This window comes from Eurytemora carolleeae, unplaced genomic scaffold (genome assembly GCF_000591075.1).
Source record: "Eurytemora carolleeae unplaced genomic scaffold, Eaff_2.0 scaffold129, whole genome shotgun sequence".
Lineage (NCBI taxonomy): Eukaryota > Metazoa > Arthropoda > Copepoda > Calanoida > Temoridae > Eurytemora > Eurytemora carolleeae.
Window position 1 is genome coordinate 514,194 of NW_019396235.1, and position 24,337 is coordinate 538,530.

General features: G+C 33.4%; 3 protein-coding genes and 1 long non-coding RNA gene across 5 annotated transcripts; 2 read left to right on the top strand and 2 right to left on the bottom strand.

The window, feature by feature from the left end:
- The first annotated feature begins 233 nt into the window (after positions 1 to 233).
- Positions 234 to 8,644, top strand: LOC111698984 (uncharacterized). Its single transcript, XM_023469493.1, has 9 exons — positions 234 to 444; positions 1,668 to 1,828; positions 3,202 to 3,276; positions 4,335 to 4,412; positions 5,062 to 5,203; positions 5,809 to 5,847; positions 5,972 to 6,055; positions 7,378 to 7,971; positions 8,558 to 8,644. Exons 1-8 carry the CDS (start codon positions 283 to 285, stop codon positions 7,807 to 7,809), a joined length of 1,173 nt encoding a protein of 390 aa, XP_023325261.1. The 5' UTR covers positions 234 to 282; the 3' UTR covers positions 7,810 to 7,971; positions 8,558 to 8,644.
- LOC111698983 (acetylcholinesterase) lies at positions 8,166 to 17,543 on the bottom strand. The gene is made up of 12 exons (XM_023469491.1): positions 17,406 to 17,543; positions 17,274 to 17,344; positions 16,403 to 16,469; positions 16,183 to 16,335; positions 14,768 to 14,990; positions 13,925 to 14,020; positions 12,968 to 13,164; positions 12,655 to 12,714; positions 12,093 to 12,234; positions 11,479 to 11,641; positions 10,720 to 10,846; positions 8,166 to 9,044 (listed from the first exon to the last, which is right to left on the bottom strand). Exons 5-12 carry the CDS (start codon positions 14,973 to 14,975, stop codon positions 8,541 to 8,543), a joined length of 1,497 nt encoding a protein of 498 aa, XP_023325259.1. The 5' UTR covers positions 14,976 to 14,990; positions 16,183 to 16,335; positions 16,403 to 16,469; positions 17,274 to 17,344; positions 17,406 to 17,543; the 3' UTR covers positions 8,166 to 8,540.
- Positions 9,051 to 9,484, top strand: LOC111698986 (uncharacterized). Its single transcript, XR_002764654.1, has 2 exons — positions 9,051 to 9,143; positions 9,363 to 9,484. It is a non-coding gene; the product is annotated as an uncharacterized LOC111698986 (long non-coding RNA).
- On the bottom strand, positions 15,671 to 23,134 carry LOC111698985 (uncharacterized). Of its 2 annotated transcripts, none has more exons than XM_023469495.1 (9): positions 23,089 to 23,134; positions 22,713 to 22,791; positions 21,505 to 21,691; positions 20,456 to 20,532; positions 19,849 to 19,985; positions 19,120 to 19,192; positions 18,478 to 18,682; positions 17,902 to 18,181; positions 15,671 to 15,905 (listed from the first exon to the last, which is right to left on the bottom strand). In XM_023469495.1, exons 2-9 carry the CDS (start codon positions 22,782 to 22,784, stop codon positions 15,785 to 15,787), a joined length of 1,152 nt encoding a protein of 383 aa, XP_023325263.1. In that variant the 5' UTR covers positions 22,785 to 22,791; positions 23,089 to 23,134; the 3' UTR covers positions 15,671 to 15,784. The 2 variants fall into 2 exon arrangements, with proteins under 2 accessions (XP_023325263.1, XP_023325262.1); XM_023469494.1 differs by having other exon boundaries at positions 22,713 to 22,797; positions 23,089 to 23,110.
- Positions 23,135 to 24,337: the final 1,203 nt, after the last annotated feature.

A 24,337-nucleotide genomic window follows, 5' to 3' on the forward strand; every position in this document is an offset into this window, starting at 1 on the left:
ACTGAAAAATAACTTTTCCTAAAAATCAGACCAGAACTGAAAACTGCGAGTTTTCTTATTACAAGTTTGTAAATTTTCTGTGATTCTGTGATTCAATCTTTATAAAATTTTAGAAAACTAACTGAATTGCCAGGCGTATATATGTAGCCTAAAGCTGGCCAAACGGCTGGACCAAATTGGCTGATTTGTTGAGGGGACCCATGGGGGTAACAAAAGCTGAAAAAATTCTTTTTCTCCATAAATCTGAATTACTTTTATTTCAGATATCAGATATCCTGAAAAATGTTCGGAGATGAGGAAAGACAACAAACTAGTAAAGAAGATGAATCTGTAGAGATGGACGAGGAGAATATGTTTCAAGATTCCTGGGAATCAGATGAGAAACATTCCAAGTATATCGAGAGAGAAACTGAAGAAGATTCCATTAAAGCAGAATACGTTGAGGTCAAGTTATTAGAAAATGCAAACTTGAATAGCAAATAAAAGAAACTGAGTTTTCACTTCTTACTCAAACTTTCTAATCCTTGTATCTATACAACCTAATTTGGTAAACCTTTGATATTTCAAACCAAAAATTTCAAGATCAAATAGTCGGAAGTTTAAAATATCAAAAGTTTACGCCAATATGAGGATGAACGGAATGACATCAATAAAAGGAATTGAGTCTTTGCCACAAACTCTGATTTTCCAATCCTTATATCTTTGCAACCCAATGTCTTAGACCTTATATATTTTAAACTAGGTATACTGTTAGAGCAAATTATCTAAGTTTGAAATATCAAAGGTTTACTCCATCAGGTTCCAAAGATATAGGGCTTTAAAATTTTTAGTTTGTGGCAAAAACTCAATTCCTTTCTTGATTACACAGACAATATTTTTGTATTAACCAGTCTCATGTTCCATGGTGCACTGGGTCGTATTTAGCCAATTCAAATCAAGGAAAAATCAGCAAAAGAATGAATACTCGCCACAAATTCTAATTCAAAACTTTTAACTTTGCTGGGTCAAATAGTCAGAATTTAAAGTATCAAAGTTTTTCATAATCAGCTAGAGGGTGTCCTACGAAACATGACTTGAAAGTCGTCTTAGATCTTAGAAATTATCAGTGACATTTTTGGAAATGCCATGACTAGGGGTATTTTGTGATTATTATCTCAATTTTACTTCCTTTAATTAGTTTGACAAATAAATGCAGCAAATTATAATAAAAATAAAAGACGACATTAAAGTATTCTTGCTACTGTCATGTAGGTTACATTATTGACGCACAGATTCTAGAACAACTACGACATGTCCAGTCTTACCTATGGGCAACGAGAATAGAATATATATATTAGAGTGGAATTTAGACAATCCTTTGGTATGAATTTTGTCAGTCCCTTTCAGCCTGAAAGGAAGTTCAAAGTATACAAATCATAGAGAATAGAATATATAATAGAGGGGAATTTACTAGAAAAAAGTGTAAAACGGCCATTTTGTTGTACTGTTTCCATACTGCAGGCGTACTTCACATATTTATGCTATATAACCTTTCGGGCCCTGGAATATCATTTTATAAAACGTTAATATTGTTTAACATAGACTATTGGGTTTCACTGTTCAATGAAGGTTTAAGCATTATTCTCAAGTTTGTTGGGAATTCTATGGATTCAATGTTTTTTTTTCAGAAAGACGATTTTAAGTCTGAATTGGATTCTTACGACGAAGCTGGCTCGGACGACGAAGCTGGCTTGGACGACGAAGTAGGTTCTGACACAGATGATGACTCTGACACAGGTTCTGAGGACGAGATATATGAGGTTTCCAGTAGGACTAGGAGGACTAAGAGGTAATAAACTCCGTCTTTCACCGGAAATTGAGTAGAATTAAATCACCCCGTCCAACAAGTGTAAGAGGGCGGCCCTGTAAAAATAGTTTAGAGGAGCTCTTTTTCTTTTGAATATTTCTGAAGTCGCCAGAATAAACGTAATTTTTTGGCCATTTTTGAACATTTTTTAATTTGAGTGTTAAAATGTTTGTTAAATCCTCAGTTTTTAATTCAGAATGCGCGATGTTTTATACAGTGAAACCCTTAATAAAGAATACATCGAAAGAATTCATCAAATGTCGTATTCTTCACTTTCTGATAATGGAATGTTGTAAATATTTAGAAGATCTTTAAAACTGTTCCCGCATATTGATGGCAATTTATTTATTTTCGCAAATACTGAAGTTTACGTAATATAGTATAAAACTCATTCAAAAATTGTCAAGACGACATTTGATAAATTCTTCCGATGTATTCGTTATTAAGGGTTTCACTGTATCAATTTAGAAATCCTAAATACTGTTTCAACTGACAAAATTTCATATAATTTGAAAATTCGTCAATTTATTATCAAATTCTTTAAAATCGTCGATTTTTTTGCTGCACAATTACACCTTAAGACCACCTTGGCAATTGAATAAAATGTTTATTTTTTCATTTTTATGTTTTCTGTAAGGTTCAATGTTTCTGCAATGTGTTTATTTATTCATATATCTTCAGAAATGGCCGACCTGTATGCATTAAAAAAATTGCTGGACCGGCTCTAACACTTGTTGGACGGGGTACCCTGATTTGGGGTTAGGTTAGATTAAGACAATTTCCGGGCCGAGCGCTGCGGCTCCTTAATAACTGTGCATCAGACCTACATATGTGTACATTTAACGTATAAAATGAGTGCATCCGACCTACAAAAGTTTTACATCCGACCTACAAAAGTTGTGCATCCGACCTACAAAAGTCGTGCATCCTACCTACTAATGTTGTGCATCCGACCTACTAAGGTTGTTCATCCGACCTACAAAAGGTCTGCATCCAACCTACAGTAGGTCGGATACACTAACTTCTTTTCCATTGAGTGTGAATGTATCCAACATACAGTTCATCAGACCAAAAAAAAACCACGTGCGGTTAGGTCCGAAGTATCGTAGGACGGATGTAACGTTGGGCGGATGTAATGCAATCCTAGTACCACCGTATTAAAAAAAATTAATACGCTCTCTTTTCTAACAGTTTAAAAGTCAGTAAATCTTAAAGATATGTTTATGACCTGGATCCGGATCCTGATCAATTCTTTTTTTGAGCAGATCCAGGATCCAGATCAGCATCAAAATTAAATGAATCCAAAGCACTGCGGCTAGAATTGTTCCTTTTTCTGACTTTTTCTGACTGTTTAGACCAATGTACACAAAGAAAGAGGACAGATCAATCATAAAATATCTCAAGGTTACGGGAGGCCTGTCTTTTATAAGGTAAACAAGCTTTTCTCTATTTTAAGGGTTTGTTGAAGAGTCACGTAAAATGACCTATTGTTAGGGAAGATTTGGGTTGGAAAACTTAAAAATATGTATGACATACGTATATATACGTATTTTTAGGTTTAGGAACACGTAAAAATACTTATTTTCCATACGTATGACATACATATTTTCGTAAAGTTCTTAGGTAAAAAAACCAATTGAAAAAACGAAAAATGGGGAAGGAAAAAAAAACTAAAAATCCAATGAATCAGGAATTTTTAAGTTTTTCCTATACGTAGATTTAGGTTTGAAACAATCCTAACATTTTTTGATTTTTGGAATTTATAGGTTTTACCTATACGTAAAAATACGTATTTAATATCTGTAAAAATACACAAATGAATAACGTAAAAATGCGTATGTAAAAAACCTAAAAAAAAATCCAATGAATCAGGAATTTGTAGGTTTTACCTATACGTAAAAATATGCATTTAATATCTGTAAAACTACGTATATGACCTACGTAAAAATACGCATTTTTCAAGTTCTAAGAAGTGGACTATAATTTTGCATGAGCATTGTTCTGAGGCGTATTCAGTACAATTTTTTAAGTAAAGAAAAAACCTAAAAAATACTTAAAAATACGTAAAATAAAAACCTAAAAACTTTAAAACATTGCTTGGTATGAAATTTACGAAAACATACATATTTTTAGGTTTGCATCAAACTTCTAAACTCGAAAAAAGAATACAATTTTTTAAGTAAAGAAAAAATCTAAAAAGTACGTTAAAATACGTAAAATTTAAACCTAAAAATTTAGAAAATTACTGAGTAAAAAGTATACGTAATTTTTCGTATAAATACGTTTCTGGAAAACCAAAGCATTTAAAAAAAAATTGCTTGATATGATAAATACGTAAAAATACGTAAGTTCTTTACCCAAAAGTTGAGCATACGTATTTATACGTAAATATACCTATTAATACGCATACCTATATAGAGACTTTGGTATTTTTAGGTTTTCAGGTTATAGTAGGGAGAAAGATATTTAATAATTCCTTGATATTTAGAGGAGATCTGGTTTGGAAGAGAATGGAGAAGGATGAGAACGTAGCTCCGGGTAGAACCTGGCAGTCCTTAAAAGAAAGGTAAAAAATAATGAGCGAGATTACCAGTTGTTGATTATTGTCTGTTTCCTTTATTGATGAAAAGTATTGTTAAGGTTTTTAGGTACAAATATATTTTAAATCACTTTATTTTACGTCAATAATTCAGGGGGCGGAAACGTCATGTGTGTGTGTCTGTACCAAAAGAGTGTGTGTAAGGTTACCGTACCAAAGGTGTGTACTGTAGGTTTATACAGTAGAAAGAATCTCGGTATTTGTACAGTCTAGGAGAGTACATTTGTTTATTGTTAATAGTTTACTAAGTTTAATATACCTGTAGCATATTATTTACATATTTAACACTATAAGCCAAATTTTCATGCAAAAATAACTACTTGATTAAAGTTTACAATAAATATAGTTGTTATTCAAGCTTAATTATAATTGACAACATTGTTCTGCAATTTTCTTGACTGTAATCATGTTGTGTGTCTGTACTAGAAGAGTGTGTGTAAGGTTACCGCACTGGTCTGCAAAGCAGTGCGACTGGCTTTCTCATGCCAGACCAGCGCCATTTCCTTTCCCTTTATTCCTATTCCCTGCAATAATTGTTTAAAACTAAATTCTTTTGACTCAATTAACATCTGAATTGTGTTTAGGATTAAACCCATGTTTAAAATATTTGATTTAGATTTAAGAAAAGGATTCTGAAAAACCTGAGAAAGAAGGATCTTGCTATGATGGAGAGAAAGGATAAGGAGAATAAGAACATAAGTTCAGAGGAGGAGGAGGGGACCCCCAGGAAACCATATAGTGAAACCGAAGACCAGAAGGTGAGTAGGTAGGTAGGTAGGTAGGTAGGTAGGTAATCTTTGGTCGAGTTAAAGCAAGAATATGCTCTGAAGATGGTTAAATAAACCGTAAATTTGTCAAAAAGAGTTTTTGCTTCACGGATCTGAAGTGTTAGATTTAGAAGAATTGTAGGTAGGTGTAGATATGGACGTACATAGGTAGGTACGTATTTAGAAGAATTGTAGGTAGGTGTAGATATGGACGTACATAGGTAGGTACGTAAGTAGGTAGGAACGTAGGTGTAGGTACATACGTAGGTAGGTACGTATTTAGGTAGGTACATACGTACGTAGGTTGGTAGGTATAACATAGGTAGGTATATACGTAGGTAGGCACAGACGTAGGTAGACACAGACGTAGGTAGGTACATACATAGGTAGGTACATACACAGGTAGGTACGTACGTAGGTAGGTAGTTAGGAAGGAAGGGAGATAGGATGGAACCGATCTGTTTGGCAACTCACATAACCCCAGACTCTGATAAGGTTTTAGGCCGCTCAAAACAAAACAAAAATACTTATACCAATTATTAAGAAATGGACGTATAGCACCCTGTAACCCTATTAATAAAATATTTGTATTTTAGATCCTGGCGTATATAAACGAGAATGGGTTGGAGAAGAAGGTTAGATAGATAGATAGATATAGATAAATATATATTTGACTAAATATTTAATTAAAAACAATTTAAATTGCACAATTTTTACATTTTAATTTAGTTTATTTTATTTAGTTTTAATTTAATTTAGGTTGGAGGAGTAAAGATGTGGAGGCAGATGGAGGAGAGAAGAGTACTCAAGAGAAGTGCCCAATCCATGAAGGAACGTTACAGGGTATGTTTGTTTATATCGAACAGAAGTTTATCTGAGATTGGAGCTTGGTATGAGATAGCGCTAAACAACATGTTTAACTTGATATCAACAGAGCTAACTTTTTATTTGAAGTAATCAAGTCTAAACCGTGAAAAGTATTTATTATTTTTGCTAAAGCCGATTTTTGGGGCGATTTATACAAATTATTACAAAACATATGGATTTGTGCTGCAGGGTGTCCCACGAAACATGTCAGTTGATAACCAGTTTTGAATGTCGTCTTTAATATGCTGTATTATGAAATTAAAGGCTTTTTGTAGATTATTTCGTAAATAAAATCTTATGCTCAAATATATTTTTTCTTTGAAATCAATTTTACCATAATATAACTCCCATAAAATATTTTTATTATTGTCTTTGGTATCAAACAACTTAAAAAATTATGGAAGAAGAAATTTTAAGTGTCATGTTTCGTGGGACACCCTGTATATTGTTGGATTAAGATACACAAGTTCAGACCTCGGTAATAACTATTCTGGTATCGGAAATCTTTGGATTAAATTAAAGAAGAAAATTTGAAATTCATAATTTAAATACTAAAAACATTTTAGCTTAACAGTTTAATATTTCCTTATTGTATATTTGTAAATATGCCCGTTAAATCTTTAACTAAGAAAGAAAGGGAAAAATATCCTTTTTTATTTAAAAGTGTTAAATTCTGTAAATTAAATGCTTTGTTGTCGATGCATAAATCCGTAAATTACTTGTATAGAAAACTACAAATAGAAATTATAAATTTTAGATTAGATTTAGATTAGATTTATTAGATTAGATTTGCGGAATAGTTTAAAGGAAAAATGAAAGGGGGTACACATAGGCTGATATCGTATTCAATTCGATATCGATCGCTACTAATTTTACTTTCATCTGTTATAAATATATGAAGAGAAAATGGTTTATATAAATTCACGGGGTTGCCTTATTCAATATGTATTTACGATCTGAGTGGAATAATTCAACTCTGTGAACACTCTTGGGTTTAAAATGTTTTATCCAATTTCTCCTTACAGGCGCAACAGAATTAACATTAAAATTAGAAGTCAACAATATCGAATTCAATTCGATATCATTCCATTTAAAGGGTATCGTTGTTTATCGGGTATTCCCCTGTTTAATTAGAATGTCACTTGAAATTACGTTTACAGTTCCTTAAAGTAATTTCTAACCTCTCATTTAGTTCTAATGTAAATATAATTTATTTTATTTTTCTGTTTCTTGAGACTTGCATAATTAATTTGCTTAAAATGTTTATTTAGAGTGCTTTAACAATTTGTTTTATTTAGAAGAGGATTAAACCATCATTTGATGATCCTTTGTCCGCATCACCAAGCAGCGCTATTCTATATAATCCTGATTCTCCAGCAAGACAGAGATCTCCCAGCAGCCCAACAAGATTTAGAGTCTTCTATCAGACATCTGCCAGGAGCAATTCAGCCGACAAACCCAACTCTAGAAGCCACTCACCCGACCTACCTAACTCAAGGAGCCACTCACCCGACATACCTAACTCAAGGAGCCACTCACCCGACATACCTAACTCAAGGAGCAACTCACCCGACCTACCTAACTCCAGGAGACGCTCACCCTGCAACCAAACCTCCAGGAGCCATTCACCCTTCAACTCAACCTCCAACAAGAACTCAGCTTGCAATGTTTTCCTCACTTCTGATCTACTGAACACCTCAACTTCCCAAGTGGTCTCATTGAACTCCTAAACCCTGCCATACTACAGAGATACAGTTTAAACCCTCTTTTACTTTTAATGTTTTGATCATTTTATTGCGACTTTGTGTCCGAAATATTTTATTGTTCTTTTTTTTCAGAAAAATGAAATTTTAATCATGGTCTCTCTTTTTCCGCTCCTACCTATATAGAAGGTATTATAAAAGTTGATACAAATTTTAAATAGTTTTCTTTTTATCTATTTATTTTTAATTCATTTTACCATTTCAGTCTACTTAACTAACCCTAACCTAACCTAACTTTCACGGTTACTTTTTCCACGGTCAAGGAAAAAAAGTACAGATAATTCTCAATTTCTTCACTCTAAACTCATATTTCATAGTTAAGTTACATTTTAATTTATTAAATATCTACATAAAATTAACAGGTTTAATAAGTATTATTTATGCATAAAATAACACAAATAGAACAAGAGAGAGAGAAAGGGTTGTTATTTTAGACAGGCAATTATTGAACATTTACATTAATCCCATAGCTTACAGTTACCCATCAAAACTTCAAGTCTCACTCAGTTTCATTTAGCCCATTGCCATTTTTATCGGTGGTATGTTTAACATACCACCGAAAAAAATGGCAATAGCCTAAAACTATGTTTGTGTTCCTTCTCAAAATGTCGTGAACTCTTGTATGTAAAATAAGACAATCCTCACTGATCTATCTGTATTCTGTGAACTAGTTATGCCCTAATAATAATATGATTATGCTAAAGTCTGTTTACAGGTCTGTAACCAGGGAAGTAAAGATTTGCTTTGGATTTTACCGCTCTACAACTGCTATCGGAGTTTCGTCCCGACCGTTCTTTCAGCTCCGACTCCGTCCTAGGAAGGAAGCCAGGCAGAATCTGCTCCCAGAAAACACAAACCCGACCTCTGAGATCCTCCCCGACCTCTAAGTTCTCCGTGTTAACGTTTACGTAGGACCAATTCGGGGCTGAGAACTCGGGCCACACCCTCTCCTCTCCAGAACCCATATCCCCGTTAGGATCGTCAAATTTAGCGAAATTTGTCCAGAACTTAATCATTTTTTTGCTGAGATTAATTTCGGTATCGGAGTTCCGTCGTCCAAGAGAAACAAGAGGTTCGCCGAACAAAAGGTTCATCTCCTTCCCAGATTCAAGATCAGAGGCGTCGTTGTCAAAGAAATATCTGAAGACTTTGTTCCCGTCATTGGAGACAGTTTTAGCAAGCTTGTTCACACCACACACAACCTGGATAATAACATTTTAGATACTTTCCAAGCAGTTTTATCACGTGTCAACTTCCCAAATATTTACAATTGATCAAGTGCGATCTTTCAAATGTATTCAGTGAGAACCAAGAAACTGTGAAATAGGAAGATGACATTAAATCAATACTCAAGTGTTCACAATGTTATTATTATATAACTTATTAAGTGAAATAGGCCTGTTTACACTGCACAAATACACTGTGTCTCATGTTCAAATTACATTTTAAAGTCATAACTTGCGTCTGAAAGTCGTCCTTCTATTCCAGATTTTTCTGGTTCTCACTTGCAATTTATCAAGTGTCACTTTTAAGTCAAAGCGATCGATTAGAACATCCCTTACCCTAACCCATTATAAACTTTACAGTAAACATATCTGCCTCATTCATCCAAAATTGATATTTTGGAAATAAACAATGCTCAGATGTTAACTTTATAAATCTTTGCACAACCCAATGTCGTAAACCTTTTATATTTCAAAGTATTAACTCTGTTGGATCAAATAATCTAAGCTTAAAATATCAACGGTTTCCACCATCCGGTTGCAAATTTATGGGGATTTGAAAATATGAGTTTGTTGGAAAAACTTCCCCTGGGATGTATTTTGGAAGTTGCCCTTGAAGATAAAATATTGTTCTGTTTGTTTATCTCATAAAATCTATATATAAATTTGGCTTTTCTGTCTGTTTATTTGATTGTGTGTCTGTCTGTTTGCATCAAATAAACGTAAAAACGGCTGAACCGATCGGGCCCAAATTTTTTGTGGGACATCAAGGAACCACAGGGAAGGTTTATGAATGATCAAAATTTCAAATATTTGTCTCCATCAAAATCCGATCTTCATTAAATTTTTGAAAATTTTGAAAATCCACGAAATTTTTTGTGAAAATACGCGAATTATTTTTGTTTTGTTTTACGATGTACACAAAGAGAACATGTTCACAATTAATTTAGAAGATGGGTGCAAAGCGCCCTCTAAGGCTAGTATTAAGATAAATGAATCACTAATTTTATTCAATTTTCTAAAAATGTTTAATAAATTTTACTATTAATCAAATTTTTTATAAAAAAATTCTTTGGTGTAAACCATAGATTTATTAAAATAAGAGATAGGACACTAGATGTCGTCTTTCCAAGATTTATGTGTGTTTCGTTTACAATAACCCGTGGCAGAAGCCCAGAGGAGTTACGCGTAGTCGGTGTAGAACAAGCCAGAGAGAGAGCCTGTTCTACGCCGACTACGTGTAACTCCTTTCGGCTTCTGTAGGAGGGTTATTGTGAACATAACACGCATAAATCTTGAAAAGACAACATCTAGTGTCCTATTTGTTATTTTAATTAATGTATGGTTTACACCATCAGAGTCTGAATTTAAGGAATTGTAGCCGCGGCTTAAATATGGTTGGTTCCACTTAAAATTGTTTTCAATGTTTTAAGATTTAAGCCGGCGTTAAATGACGGATTTGAGACACGACACAAATTCATAAAATTCGGACTCAGGTTGCAAAGAAATAGGGATTTGAGTTCCTCATAAGCATAGTTTTTTTTCTCGAATAACTAGAATCAACTTATCATGGTTTTAATTATGAAGACGGTTATCATTAAAGACGACTTTGATTCTTAGTTTAACTCCGGTAAACGTCGTCTTGAGTCTTTACCTCTTTATCTGCAACTGCAGCCTGCAGCCCCCAGAACCGTCTTGGATCATTCTGTATCCTCGCAAAACTATTCTCTTCAAATAATCCGTACTGGAACTTTATCAAGGATAGAACTGACTCCGGATACCTGAAAGAGCACAATATAAATGTTTTTCCGAGAGAAATAAGAAATGTTTTCTAAAACGTGAAATGTTAAGATCTTTGTATCCAAACATTATTTGCAATAATTAATTTGTAAATAAAAATTTAAACAAGTAATCCCTGTTTGTCTGTCTGTTTTTTTGGATGTCCAATCAAAACTCATGAACCCCTGGACTGAGTTGCCTCAAATTTTAATTTGGAAACTTGGTAGAACCACCGAAATGTTCCAAGCTAAGTTTGCAAATTTAAAGTTGAGTGGGTTGTCTTTTAAAAGTAAAATTTGAGACAAAGCAGGATCCCCAGACTAGTACTTTATATAGATAAACATTTCCTATTTTTAACAAACAATATGGTTTCGAACTTTTCGGACTGAATCCATTTCAATTGTGGTTTAGATATATAACGAATTAATGTTATGATAAATTCTATTTGCGTTTTGTAATGATTTTTCTATTATCCAGATTCCTAATGCTTAACTCTATGCTTGATTGGATTGGATGGGATGGGATGGGATGGGATGGGATGGGATGGTTTGGTTTAGTTTGGGGTATAATGCTTAACATAAGTAACATTTCATGATGATCCTATTAAACTCACGACTCTTGTGGAAAATTATACCTCGGGAATATTCTGTTGAGTGCAGAATCAAGTTGAAGAGATGAGAGTTCAAGTTTCACAGAATCTCCGTTAAGTTCAGGTAAAAACTCCATTAAACCTTTCAGGACCTCGTTAGAGTTGGTTCCTATCAGAAGATTGCTCTTCTTAAACAAGTTCTCTTCAACTGAAACCAGGATCATGATGATAAGTTCTTTTAGAGATTTTAAGAAACAGTCTCTTTGTGACTTTCTTGTGAACATTTCAAAAGTGCAAGATGTAGAGTGATAACCAGAAAACAATGGAATAAGACAATCGCAATACTTAAGTGTATTTGATGTTGTTGCAAATCAAAAAGTATTACTATTACTACTACTTATTAAATCACTAATTTAGTAAAGTGGGCTTGTTTCACCTGCACAATTGCTATTTATCATGATTATCAGACTTAATAGTTACGGCAAAACTTGAAACTAAAAGTCGTCTTTCTATTTCAGAGTTTTCTGGTTATGACTGTATATCTTATAAAATAGTCAACTACTAAAAGTTCTAATGACAGTAAGTATGGATGAGTTTATACTTTTAAAAAGTTTTAAAACGTTCAATGGGTTTGAATTGAACAAATGCTTCCAGTTTTCCTAAGCTGCCAGGATTTTCTACTGCGAAGAGTCCGTCAATGATTGGAGGAAAAGGGTCAGCATGAAGGGTTAGGTTTACAGCACTAAACTCCTGGTTAGTTAGCACCTGGGCATCAACACTCCGTAGACAACTCAACATAGTCTAGAATAAAAAAATGAGAATTTTTTAGATAAAATAAAAATAGAAAAATTTAGCTCGAGGAAGTGAATAAAATAAAATGATGATGTCTCAAAGTTAGCAGAGGTAACAATTTTTTGACCTGCACTCAAATGATTTATTGGGGAACCCAGCTTTGCCTGGAAACTAAACTTTCTCTAAAAAGGTCAAGTCACTCCACTTAGAATTTTAAAGCAAGCTAAGCATTCCCGTGGTTCTCCCGAGTTCCTCAATCAAAATCTGAGGCCAATCTGTCAAGAAGTTCATGACTTATGCTTTGACAGAGATAAAAGAGATTACTACTGTATATATATTATATATATAGATATTTAAATGGCTTTAAGAGAAATCGGACGGTTTTCATATTTTGAAACAATACTTATACAAGAATATATTTAGATTTACCTTATCATCTAAAGTAGCACAGTTTAGAAGTGAGGCTAGGCTACGAGCTCTCTCATCGGCCTGTAATATTAGAAATCGTTAACCCTAGTCATCCGGAATAATGCTTGAACCCAGGGGTGGGGTGGGGGGGGGGGTAAATAAGAGGTTAAAAACAGTTTCCCAAGTACAGTGACAGATAATTAATGGTTTTTATGTCTTTTAACTCAATATAGCATAAAAAGTAATTGAAGTAGTTGATCTTAAAAAACAAAATTAATTTTTATTTGATCTTGCAAAAATGAGGGGAGTAAAGGTACTACTCCCTTTATAATACCTGGTGTTTGTAGTAGTACTCCCTGTATACACCTGGAATCTTTAGACGAGGGGAGTGAATGTACTCTCTGTATACCTGGTGTCTAGAGATGAGATGGGTGAAAGTACTCCCCGACTGTAAGATCAGATTCCTGTAGAGGGAGCAGGATAGGGGTGAGACCAGGTGGAGGGAGGAGAGATCTGCTCCCTTGCCATATCCTACAATTACAAAGAGTTAAGAAATGTTCTTTGTTTTGAATTGATAAGGTGGATTAATTGTGTTCAAAAACACTTGTTCATCTTTAACTAATGTCAGCCGCGCGCACCAATATGCTAATTATTCTTTCTAGAATAGGCTTTCATGGCGCTTTATGCGCAGTTCTTCCTTGCAAAAAAATTGCACGATAAATTATCTTTAACTGTTACCATTAGAACAAAAAGGCTGGAATAGGAAGAAGACATTATAGCAAAACTTCACGATGGTGTATATTTAGACCTACGCAAATCCGCTAAACTCCACTTCTGACCTACGCCAAATCCGCTATACTACACATCCTACCTACTAGCACGTGGGTTTTCAGCTGCTATATGGACTTATGACCGCAGTGCCCGGCCAACTAGCCTGTCCTAGCCGCGGCGCTCGGTCCAGAAATTGTCTTAACCTAACCTTACCCTTAAATAATACAAACATGAACAGCTGACGTAGGTCCGACATTGAAGTAGGTCAGAAGTTCAGTAGGGGGATGTTGCGTATATAAAATCACTTATTAAGGGAAATTCGTCTGTTTACACCACACAATTACTGTGTTTTCTGTCATGGGACTACATAAAGTCATAAATTTAGTCTAAAAGTCGTCTTCTCATTGTATATATTTAAATTATCAAAAAAATAAAGATTTTGTAAAGTTTCGCGGAATTTTTTCTAATTGTAAGGGGAGCTTTCCTCAACTTTTGATTTAGCGGTTTAATGGATACACACCTAGGAGCGTAACCTTCTCCGGGTTCCCTTTAAACAGATCAATATTGGTTTGAATCCATCTCAGAGCCATTATCTGATCTAACATACCAGCATTTCCTACACATAGCTACGTTTTTCATACTTTTCCGCTGTTTTTAATTTTAGATAAATAGATTTAAGGTAAAATATTATTTGAAAATTTTAATTATTTTATTGCAACCTAGTTCAGAAAGGAATAGTTCAAATTTTATAATACCTTTATCTTTGCAACCTGATGGCGTAAACTTTTGATATTAACTTAGTTTATTTGATCTAACATAAATCATAGTTTGAAATATCTAAGGTTTACGTCATTGGGGTGCAAAAAAGAAAGATTAGAAAATCAGAGTTTGTGTCAACGACTCAATTCCCTATTGTATTAAAACATTATTTGTTTAGAAGATAAGAACAAATTAGTGATAAACTTTGAGTGTAATGCCAGAAACGTGGCATTGGTATGTAGTTTCAATGAGAATAATTTGTGTCTTATCGGAAACTATCTTTCTAAAGGGAGAGTGAGTGTAGTTCTGAGTGACCCTCCATGTAAAGATGGTAATGCTCCTATTTACAGTGGTACCCAGCTTTCTTAGATCAAATATGAATTAATATAATTTTTTTTCTTATAAGAAGCAATGGACAACTTTTTAGAATTAAACACTTTTCGAGCTGATAAAACGACGGTATCTTCCACATTTTTGATCAGATTAAAGTTTCCAGGGTACCGTTGTGAATCGGACATTGTCATCTGTGCATGGAGGGTCACTTGAAATTACGCGTACAGTCCCTTAAATGGAAATTGATAATATCTTAAAGAGGTTAGTTTACCTGGGACTGATTTCTCCTGAGTTGCTAGGAACCCTAGTGCTCCTCTTCTACTCTCTACCTTGACAACCACGAGGTTACCCTCGGCGGATAACTCCTCTCCGCCCTTGTCCTCCTGCCCCCGACCCACGGTCAACCAGACCATTACGGATAATCTTGTTTCCTGTGTTTCCGGGACCCAGACACTCAGATACAAACAATCTTCACTCATCCCGGTTCCAGAAGACTAGTAAGGCATAAAAATAATCAACAAAAAAACGACGGAATCGGATATTTTCTAAGAAAGAAATTTAAAAAGTTAAACAATTTATCGTTTTTATTTTAACAAAGGCACTTTTTTTGGACTTTGGAAAAAACAAACTAATGCAATTTGTATAGGTGAATCTGTTTCAACCAGTCATGATGTATTTTTTACCCATCTGGAAGCAATCGAGAATTTGATAAAAATTGAGTTTCCAGGTGTTTCATGGCAAAGCACTGGCTCATTTATAACTTAATTTTTTACAAAATTGTTTGTTTATTATTGTTTTTTTTAGTTTTTTTTTATATTTGATATTTTGAATTTTGGTTTTTCTCAGATTATATATTCTATATAAAGTATGAGACACGTGAAACCTATTTTAGGAAAGTATTGAAAGTCTTCTGAGTGTTTCTTTGATTGAGCATAGTTGTTAGCCATGATCAGCCGGGAGGTGCCGACCATAGCACTAACGATCGGGATGTGCATTTTCGAGCAAACTCTGTCCTTTTTACGTTAAGTAAAAGGTTTTTTAAAATATTTAAACTAGGCAATTGCCGTGTCTCATGTTCAATTTATAAGAATTTTTCTAGGGTAAAATAATGTCACTTTAAATATGAAAATAAAACCTAAAACTGTAGAACAGGTGGAGGGGCCCTTAAACTGTAATATAATAGTTTTATCATTAGCTTCAAAGTTAATTGTCAAGTGTACACTGCACAAGCTGTGTGTTATCTTCATCAGATTATTTCAAAATTTCCCAATCCACAATTTTGTGGGTCTCACTGTAGCCTTGATAAATTTAGTTTTTGTTGAAATAACTTGTGTATCTTATTTCCTATCTGGTTCTGTACAATATCTCTATCCATGAGAGAACTCAGATCATTTTCAGTCAGTAAATACCTGGTTGGGGGGGCAAAAAGAACTACAAGAGAGCGGGACTAATAAATATTGCTTATTTGATTCTATTGGAAGACGACATTTAAACGATGATAACTTTTTAAGAGTTTTTCCTTTGTAATAATACTTATACATCTCAACAATGAATACATATTTTCTCATTTAATTTAATCCTTTTTTATGCTTTGCTTTCGTAAACTAACATATGTTGCGAAATTGTTAAAACTTGAGGAGAAAGAACGAATATCACAGGGGGAAGATTGGAATCACTTCATTGTACCTCCCAGGAATTTGGAGCATGAACGGTCCAGCAGGACGGAGCAGAGCTTGTAGCATTCCTGATTCCCTCCCATTCTACAGGAGGACGCGGAGCTTCGAACCTTAGTTCTCCAAGAGGAGCCTGAGCATAGGGGATACCCAGATATCCCTGTATCTAAACCATACAGAATATGTGAGATTACAAACCTACATATTTTTTTAATTATTTATTCCTAGCTTACCTGGGTACCCTGAGAAGTCGTTATCCATTTTCCTAGAATCCGCCCGGACGATGTTTTAATTTCAAGCCTAAATTGCGTTAAATCAGAAAAGAATATATCAAGATCAATGCTTGATATCATCTGTAAGTCTGCAGATTAATTTAAATTTTATTTGATGTTAAGGAAAGTGTCTAAATTTCAACCAATCAGAGTTTCGGTTGAAGAAATCGAACAACCAAACCGAAGCCGGGAAAGTTGTTCGCAACTAATGAAAATCAAAAATGTCCAAATTGGATTTCGACATTAAGATATTGAGATTAAGGGTAGCAAAGGTTTCCAACTCTGATGGAATAAAATATGTTTAACGTCAGAAGAAGGAATTGTACTTTAGTTATCATTTAAACTTATACTTAGGTTCTCTTCTATGATATTAATTTTTTATTCAACTCGGTGATTTATGATTGGAAGAGTAAGTTGTAAACAAGTTTTGCAAAAAAAAATTTTGAACGCATAAAGTACTGGTAGGGTGGAGAATGGTCAAACGGCGGGTTGGTGTTTAAAAAAATAAGAAATGGTTAATAACTCCTCTTTTATTTATTAAACTACAGGGCTAAGACTTATATATTTGAAAACAATATTTGTTAAAAGTAAAAATAAATATTTTTGAAATTTTTTTACACCCCAACCATTAAAGTTAGAGATCTAATTTTTTTTAATGAGCCGGCCTTGAAAAGGGACATTATTTGTCACACTCCCCTATCTCTTCTCTAAGGGAAAAATCATAAGGGGGGGGGTGGAAAACATCCCCACCCCCCATCTATATTAGACAAAAATAGCCCAATCGGGATTAAACAGCATTTCTGTTCCGACTTTTATAATTTTTCTTATTTACTTTTGGTCGTAGTTCGCTTGATTAGATACGAGATGCAGATCTTTTTTCTCATCAGGAACTCCGTTATCTTCCTGAAGGAAAATATAAAATATAAAAAACGTCCTGGGGTTCTGAATAAAAAATAATATTTTCCTGGTTCGGGTTTATGTCTTGTATCTTGACTCCGGTCTCTCTGTTATCCCTGGTCTGCGGAGGACCTGGATATTTATTAAATCCATCCAGAGGACTGTCATCTTTATCAACACAAGTTAATGTCAGCAAAAAAGGAGGTTTTGATAACTAGGAGACGTATTATAATATTCAGTAAAAAATACCATTTCAAAATTGAAGAGAAAAATAAAATCAACATATGACGCAAAAAAAGTATGAGTTTTGCCGAAATAAAAAAAATATAGAAAGCAATGAAAAAATTTTAATTTTGATTTTTCTTCATTTAACTATAAATTCATTCTTTTATAAACCCCAAGTTAAAAGTCTGTTAAAAGTATTAGAGGTATCGTCAGTGGTAAACGACATTGAATATACGATATGAGATTATTATTTTGGAAAAGAATATCAAAATCTTGTTACTTTGTTGACTTTGTGTTGTTTAAACATACCCCCCAAGCGAAATTGATTTTGAATGTTCCTTAGTAGTTCCGGAAATGCAGGTTTTAGCGGAGAATATTGTGGGTTGAAAGAAAGACCATCAGTAAAAGTAATATCCGAAGAGGGTTGAGTAGTCAGTGTAGAACCTGGAGACGCAAGAGTTGAACCATGTTCTCCGGTAGGACTAGGAGTAGAATCGAACCTGAGGCTACCTCCAGGTCTATATGGAGTTCGTGTAGTGTAAGGTTTAGTCAATCTTGTGAGGCTTGCTTCAGTCAGCTGACTTGGGCCAGGACGGGTTCGGAGATTTTTGAATAATTCTAAAATTGATAATAAGTTTTGGAGAATCTTTAAAAAAAACGAGAGCTTTTTTTCAAGTTTTAAAAGAGCCAATTACGATATTATTTTGTGTTTCAGATTAATAAAACAACTACAGACATATATTATATACATTTATAGATTTATTTCTCATATTATCATGTTTATTTGAACTTCCATTACATATAAAAGTACGATATCTTATCTCCCCCTTGCAAATCAAATTTAGCATTTTATGTTTGTTTTTGACAATTTAAGAAATAAAATTTAGAACATCTTAAAAATTGTTTAATTTAACCTTTTAATTCGTCAGTTGTATCGGTATAGTCCAGGTTTCCAATGAGCTCCTCAGAGTCTCCTTCGATCAAGTTAGGAAGATCTTCATCCTGAATTATGGGTTCAGTCTCCAGGTAGGGTTCAAGGTTCTCCAGGTTGGGTTCAGAGTTTTCCAGGTCCGGTGTACCAAGTACAAACTTTAAATTGATGAAGCTTGAATTCTGCTCCTAAAAGTAATCTTGTTTAAATTCGAAAGTATTCGCTCTCCTCATCCGACCTAAAGTAATCTGACCTAATGATTTTCTGATTTGTATTAGATCTTAAAATATGTTAGTGACGGTTAGGTTAGGCCGGTTAGTTGGAGTTGGATGGGGGTTTAACGTAGTCATGATGGGAAGTAGATTTAAATCCATAATACACGCCGTGAGGTAAAACTTCTATATTTGCATTAACACTACTCGATAATTACCTTGGATACTTTTCAATTCGAATTTTTTAAACTACGAATTTGGCTTTTTATTGAGAATCGTTCATGGCATGGCAAATACCCAATTTGACAGAATTTGCAAGTGTTATTTTTCTTCAGTAAATTTATACATTTCAAACCTATTTTCTTTTATCTTATATATTTATCAAACCTAGAAATTTACTTTTGTTTATTTACCTCTGGATATTGAACTGATAGATTTGACGAGTTCTCTGAACCTTGATATTTCTCCATACTAGCGATTAGTTCCCTAAATATATGCATATAAATATATATTTATATATATACATATATATATATATATATATATATATATAAAGTAGTTAATCTCTGTCTGTTTGTATTTCTGATCATAGCTCATGAAACCCTGGACAAATGGTCTAAACTTTTGATTGGGGAACCCGGTTGAACCACGCTTGGAAAATGTCTGAGTCTGGTTTAAAATTTAAGTGGAGTGGGTTGACATTGATTAATGAAACTGATAACTCTTCTCAAGCTCTAAGTTTATAAACCTTCACGTCACGTCAAATCAAAGTAAATTTCGCGTCACGTTTAAATCTGATATATTTGAACTCAACTTTAATTGAAAATATATTTAGAAGATTAAAAATGTTCAGACCTTTAGAGATAGACTTACTTAATCCGCTGGACTATAAAAGATGCGGATTAGTGCTTTCTGACAGGATAAACAATATAAAAGTTTTTATCTCTGGAAACTATAAAAAGCATCAAAGCTTGAAAAATCAATTTAAGTATAAATCAAACAATGTATTGTCAAAATAAAAAATTAACTGAGTTAGATTTTTAACTAAGTATTGGTAGCAATTTCTAAATGATCATCCTAATTTCGAATTAGTTTAATAATGATAAAAAATATAAATTAAATATTTGATTATATAAATTTACCCAAATATATCTTGTGGATGTTTAACATGGTTCTGTGGCTGCCTGTGTACTGGAATATCTAGGACTTGTTTGGGGAGAATATCGAGAATATCTTCTAAAGTTTGGTTTCTACCCGCAGCGTCGAGAAGAGCCTGAATCTACAAAAAATATTGGATTTAAATTGTTGAAAATCTTGGATTTCACTCTTGATTTATTTCCATTAAACATCAATTTTTTTTGTAAAATAGATTTTTTTCTCTTTGATATTTGAGATATTTTAAAAAATCAGTTTTTATAGTAATTTCTAAAAGTTGACCAAATTACATCAAACCGTTATGAGATTATTTACGAATAGAAACCAAGCTGCAGTGATAACCAGAAAACTGTAGAATAGGAAGACGACATAGAAGCAATTATGAAGTGATGTTACGAAGCAAATAGCTTTACTAGCAAGTTGTTAAATCACTTATTAAGTGAAATGGGTCTATTTAAACTAGGCAATTGCCGTGTCTCATGTTCAATTTCATATCTAAAGTTCTAACTTGAGTCTAAAGGTCGACGTCCTATTCTAGATTTTTTTGAACTTTTTAACTATCAAAGGCTGCGATAAGTTGAACAGAAACTTTACCTTCTCTAGAACTGAATTGGTGATCTGCTCTTGGGTCATAGATATAGTTTTATTATTTTCCTTCTCTCTGATTTCACCTGAAATTCAGAATATTACACTCCTAGAGAAATTGAAAGTGTATTACCGGAAGTCGGAAATAAGAAAGAACAAAAATATTGAAACTGAACTGAGGCCGAATTTAAAGAATTTGAGCCGCGGCTTAAATTTAAGGCGCAGCTCAAATATGGTTGGTTCCACTTAAACCGGTCTTCGGGGGATTTGAGACGCGGCTTAATTCATTAAATTTGGACACTGAGAAGTTTGTTATAGTTAGATATTGACAAAACAAGATAAATCTATTCTCTTCAATCAAACTTTGTCATACAAGGATACCCATCAAACTTTGGATATGGAAGACGAGTTAAAACTGAATTCGTGATTTTTAATAATGTAAAACATAATTGTGCAGTATACACACAAGACCCAGCTCCATCTCAGTTAACTTTCAACCTACTGGTAAATAACAAATACACGTAGGATTGTTTTAACAATTTTTCCAATGGCAGGGTTTCCATTAAATATTACAATTTCTCCAATATCATCCAGATTTAGGAACAAAATTATTTTAAGATAGATATTTTTCCTGTTTTGCACTAGGTTTTCTTTCCCTTAAGTGCTATTGAGGAACTATTCTGAAATCTCAGGGGCTACGCCCCCCCCCCTTACTGAATCCGTCAGGGGGGTGCGAAGGTCCTGCCGTCCCACTTTTCCGCCCCTGACTTTAATATCGTCTTCCTATTCCAGAGTTTAATGGGTCCCATGTTTTTCATGTTGTCCAATAAAAAATGTTGTTCAATCTCATTTAAATCTCAAAACCAGCTAAGATTACCCGATCTCTTATTGGTCAGAAGTTTAGATGTTGGACCAATGAGAATCGGCTAACCAGGCGTCAGCTGACACATATTTAGATGAATAATTAAACTAAATTTAAAAGTTTTCATCTCTTTTAAAAATCCCAAAGCTGAAACTAAACCAAGAGTATTGTTTTGTCCAAACTGTACCGACTGTACCTGGAAGAGGGAGAAAAGTCAGGTTGGTTAAGTCTCCGAGACTAGTTTGAATCTGAGAAGGTTCTCCGAATTCCACAATTTCATCCAGAGATATCTGAACCATCTCCTCTGTATCCGGGTCTTGGTAGATATAATCCAACTGGTCTCCAGTCCTACCTCGATCCTCTCTCTGATCTATCTCAGGGTACTAGAATTAGAACAAATCTGATCATTGATCTTTAAACACGATGTTTTTATTCTGCTGTAAGAAATGTAAAATATTCTAATTGATTATAAGAAAATATTTGCATGTATCAGCAGCGAGGTGTATCTTATCTCAACCTGGTAAATATCCTGCGCAATATCTTTAAAACATAAGTGATGTCGACATAAGTCTTCTTTACTGCACAAAGGAATTGAGTCTTTGCCACATACTCTGATTTTCTAATCACTATATCTTTGGAACCAAATGTTGCAGACCTTAGATATTTCAAACTATGAATTCTGTTAGATCAAATAATCTGAGTTTGAAATATCAAAGACTTGCAACATCAAGTTCTAAAGATATTGAGGTTTAAATATTTGATTTTGTTCCAAAGACTCAATTCCTTTGTTAGTTTGACGACTTTTGATCTTTCTGTTTTTTATCTTTCCTTTTTTTTTGCAATCACATCTTTCTTTTCCCCTCGTTAGGTATTCACGTATTTAACATTTTTTTCCACTCACATATATTCTTTCATATTTTGTTAACATTCTTTTATAACTGTATCTGTACTTTTTCTTTTCCCTACTCTATTGCCCCCGTCGTTACTTCTTTTATATTCATATTATCCTTTCTAATAAGTGTCGTTTCATTATTTGATGAATAAATTTCAAACTGTGTATAGATTACTGCGAGTAAAACATATGTAGCGCATTCTGAAAATAATATTCTAAGAAATTAATAATTTACAAACTCTACTTTTCTAACTTATAAGTCTTTTCAATCTGGTGGTGATATTTCGAGTAGCTAATCTAGAAAAATTTTATTTAAGGTTTGTGGTTAGTACTCAGTTTCTTTTTAATACGCCCAAACCAAGCTGCAGTGATAACCAGAAAACTGTAGAATAGGAAGACGACATTAAAGCAAAATTTGGACACTGAGAAGTTTGTTATAGATAGATATTGACAAAACAAGATAAATCTATTCTCTTCAATCAAACTTTGTACGCACCTGACCTGACCTCTACCTGATCTGCAGAAACCAATGTGAACGAGATGAATCCAGAGAGGAGAAGAGAAAGAAATAGATAATCCTCCATATTTAATCTAAATCTAGATCTGCATTTCTTAAGTCTGGAATTTTTAAAATTCTTTATTGACAAAATTCGTGAACTTTACATTATAATCTAAATATATGAGGGATCAGATTTAATAAAACACGAGAAGTAGCTGAACTGCGCAGATAAACTTCAATCAATTCTCTAGTGCGCAAGTACACACGTCTACGCGGTTCAACTATGTCTTGTTCATCTGAACTGGTCCCAGAAAAAATTTCTATTCTAAACAATCTAACATCTATTTACAGGGTTACCCAGAAAAATAAAACACGGTTGTACAATATACTTATTTCTACATTCTAGGTCTTTGTAACTGTGAACTTGTTTTTCCCCAACAGAAGGACAATTAAGTAAAATAACCACCCGCTCTGCGAAATTTTCACGAAAAAAATTCCCGCATTTTCATCTCAAATGACGATAAAATTGTGCACAACTACTTTTTCGGGAAATTAAGAATTTTACTTAACTTGGTAAAGTAAAATTCCCTTAACTTCCCTGTAAAGTAGTTGGAAATAACTATAAACTATTTTTAATGCAGCAAACTAAACATAGAGGTCGGTAAATTTTAAGAGTTTGAAGTCGTCATTAAGTCTCATCAATACTGGGTAAATCTGTAGTTGAATCAAGAACCCTAGACTCATCAACTTTAATCTGATTTATATCCTTTTTCAAAAATATTTGCTACAAAACAAAAGTAATGAAATTATTCCAGCAGGATAAGAAAAAACATGATATAGATTCTTTTAAACTGTTCAATTTAACTAAATAATTATTATCATTGTAAAAAAAATTGTATTTAACAATGACTTCGATTGAAATCGTTCCTTATGGTAAACATATTTGAAATAAATGTTTTTAATATTTTTATTTTTATTTAATGTTTCAGCAATTAAGCATTATTAAACAATATTAAACAAACACGGTTATACGTAATAGTTCAATGCATTTGTGAGATAGATGGATGGATAGATAGATAGATAGATAGATAGATAGATAGATAGATAGATAGATAGATAGATCGATCTATCGATAGATAGATAGATAGATAGATAGATAGATAGATAGATAGATAGATAGATAGAGATAGCTTGATTGACAGATAGATAAATTACAGATTACAATTGTGACGCATGCCAAAATGTTTGTAAGTAAAAATACGTTATAAACGCAAATAATTATTTAACAATTATTCTTCCGGATATTATTATTTAGATTCAAATAAATATAATTTTAATCTTATTATTTTTACTAAAGTGATAACCAGAAAACTGTAGAATAGGAAGACGACATTAAAGCAATACTGAAGTGCATTTGACGTTGTTATAAAGCAAATAACTTACTAATAAGTTATTAAGTCACCTATTAAGTAAAATTGGCCTATTTACTCTGCACAATTGCTGTGTCCCATTTTCATTGGCTATTTAAAGTCCTAACTTGAGTTTAAAAGTCGACTTAAAGTTCCAGAGTTTTCTGGTTATCACTGTAGTATTTATACAGAGATTCAGACATGTAAACAGTGTAATTTATATAATCTA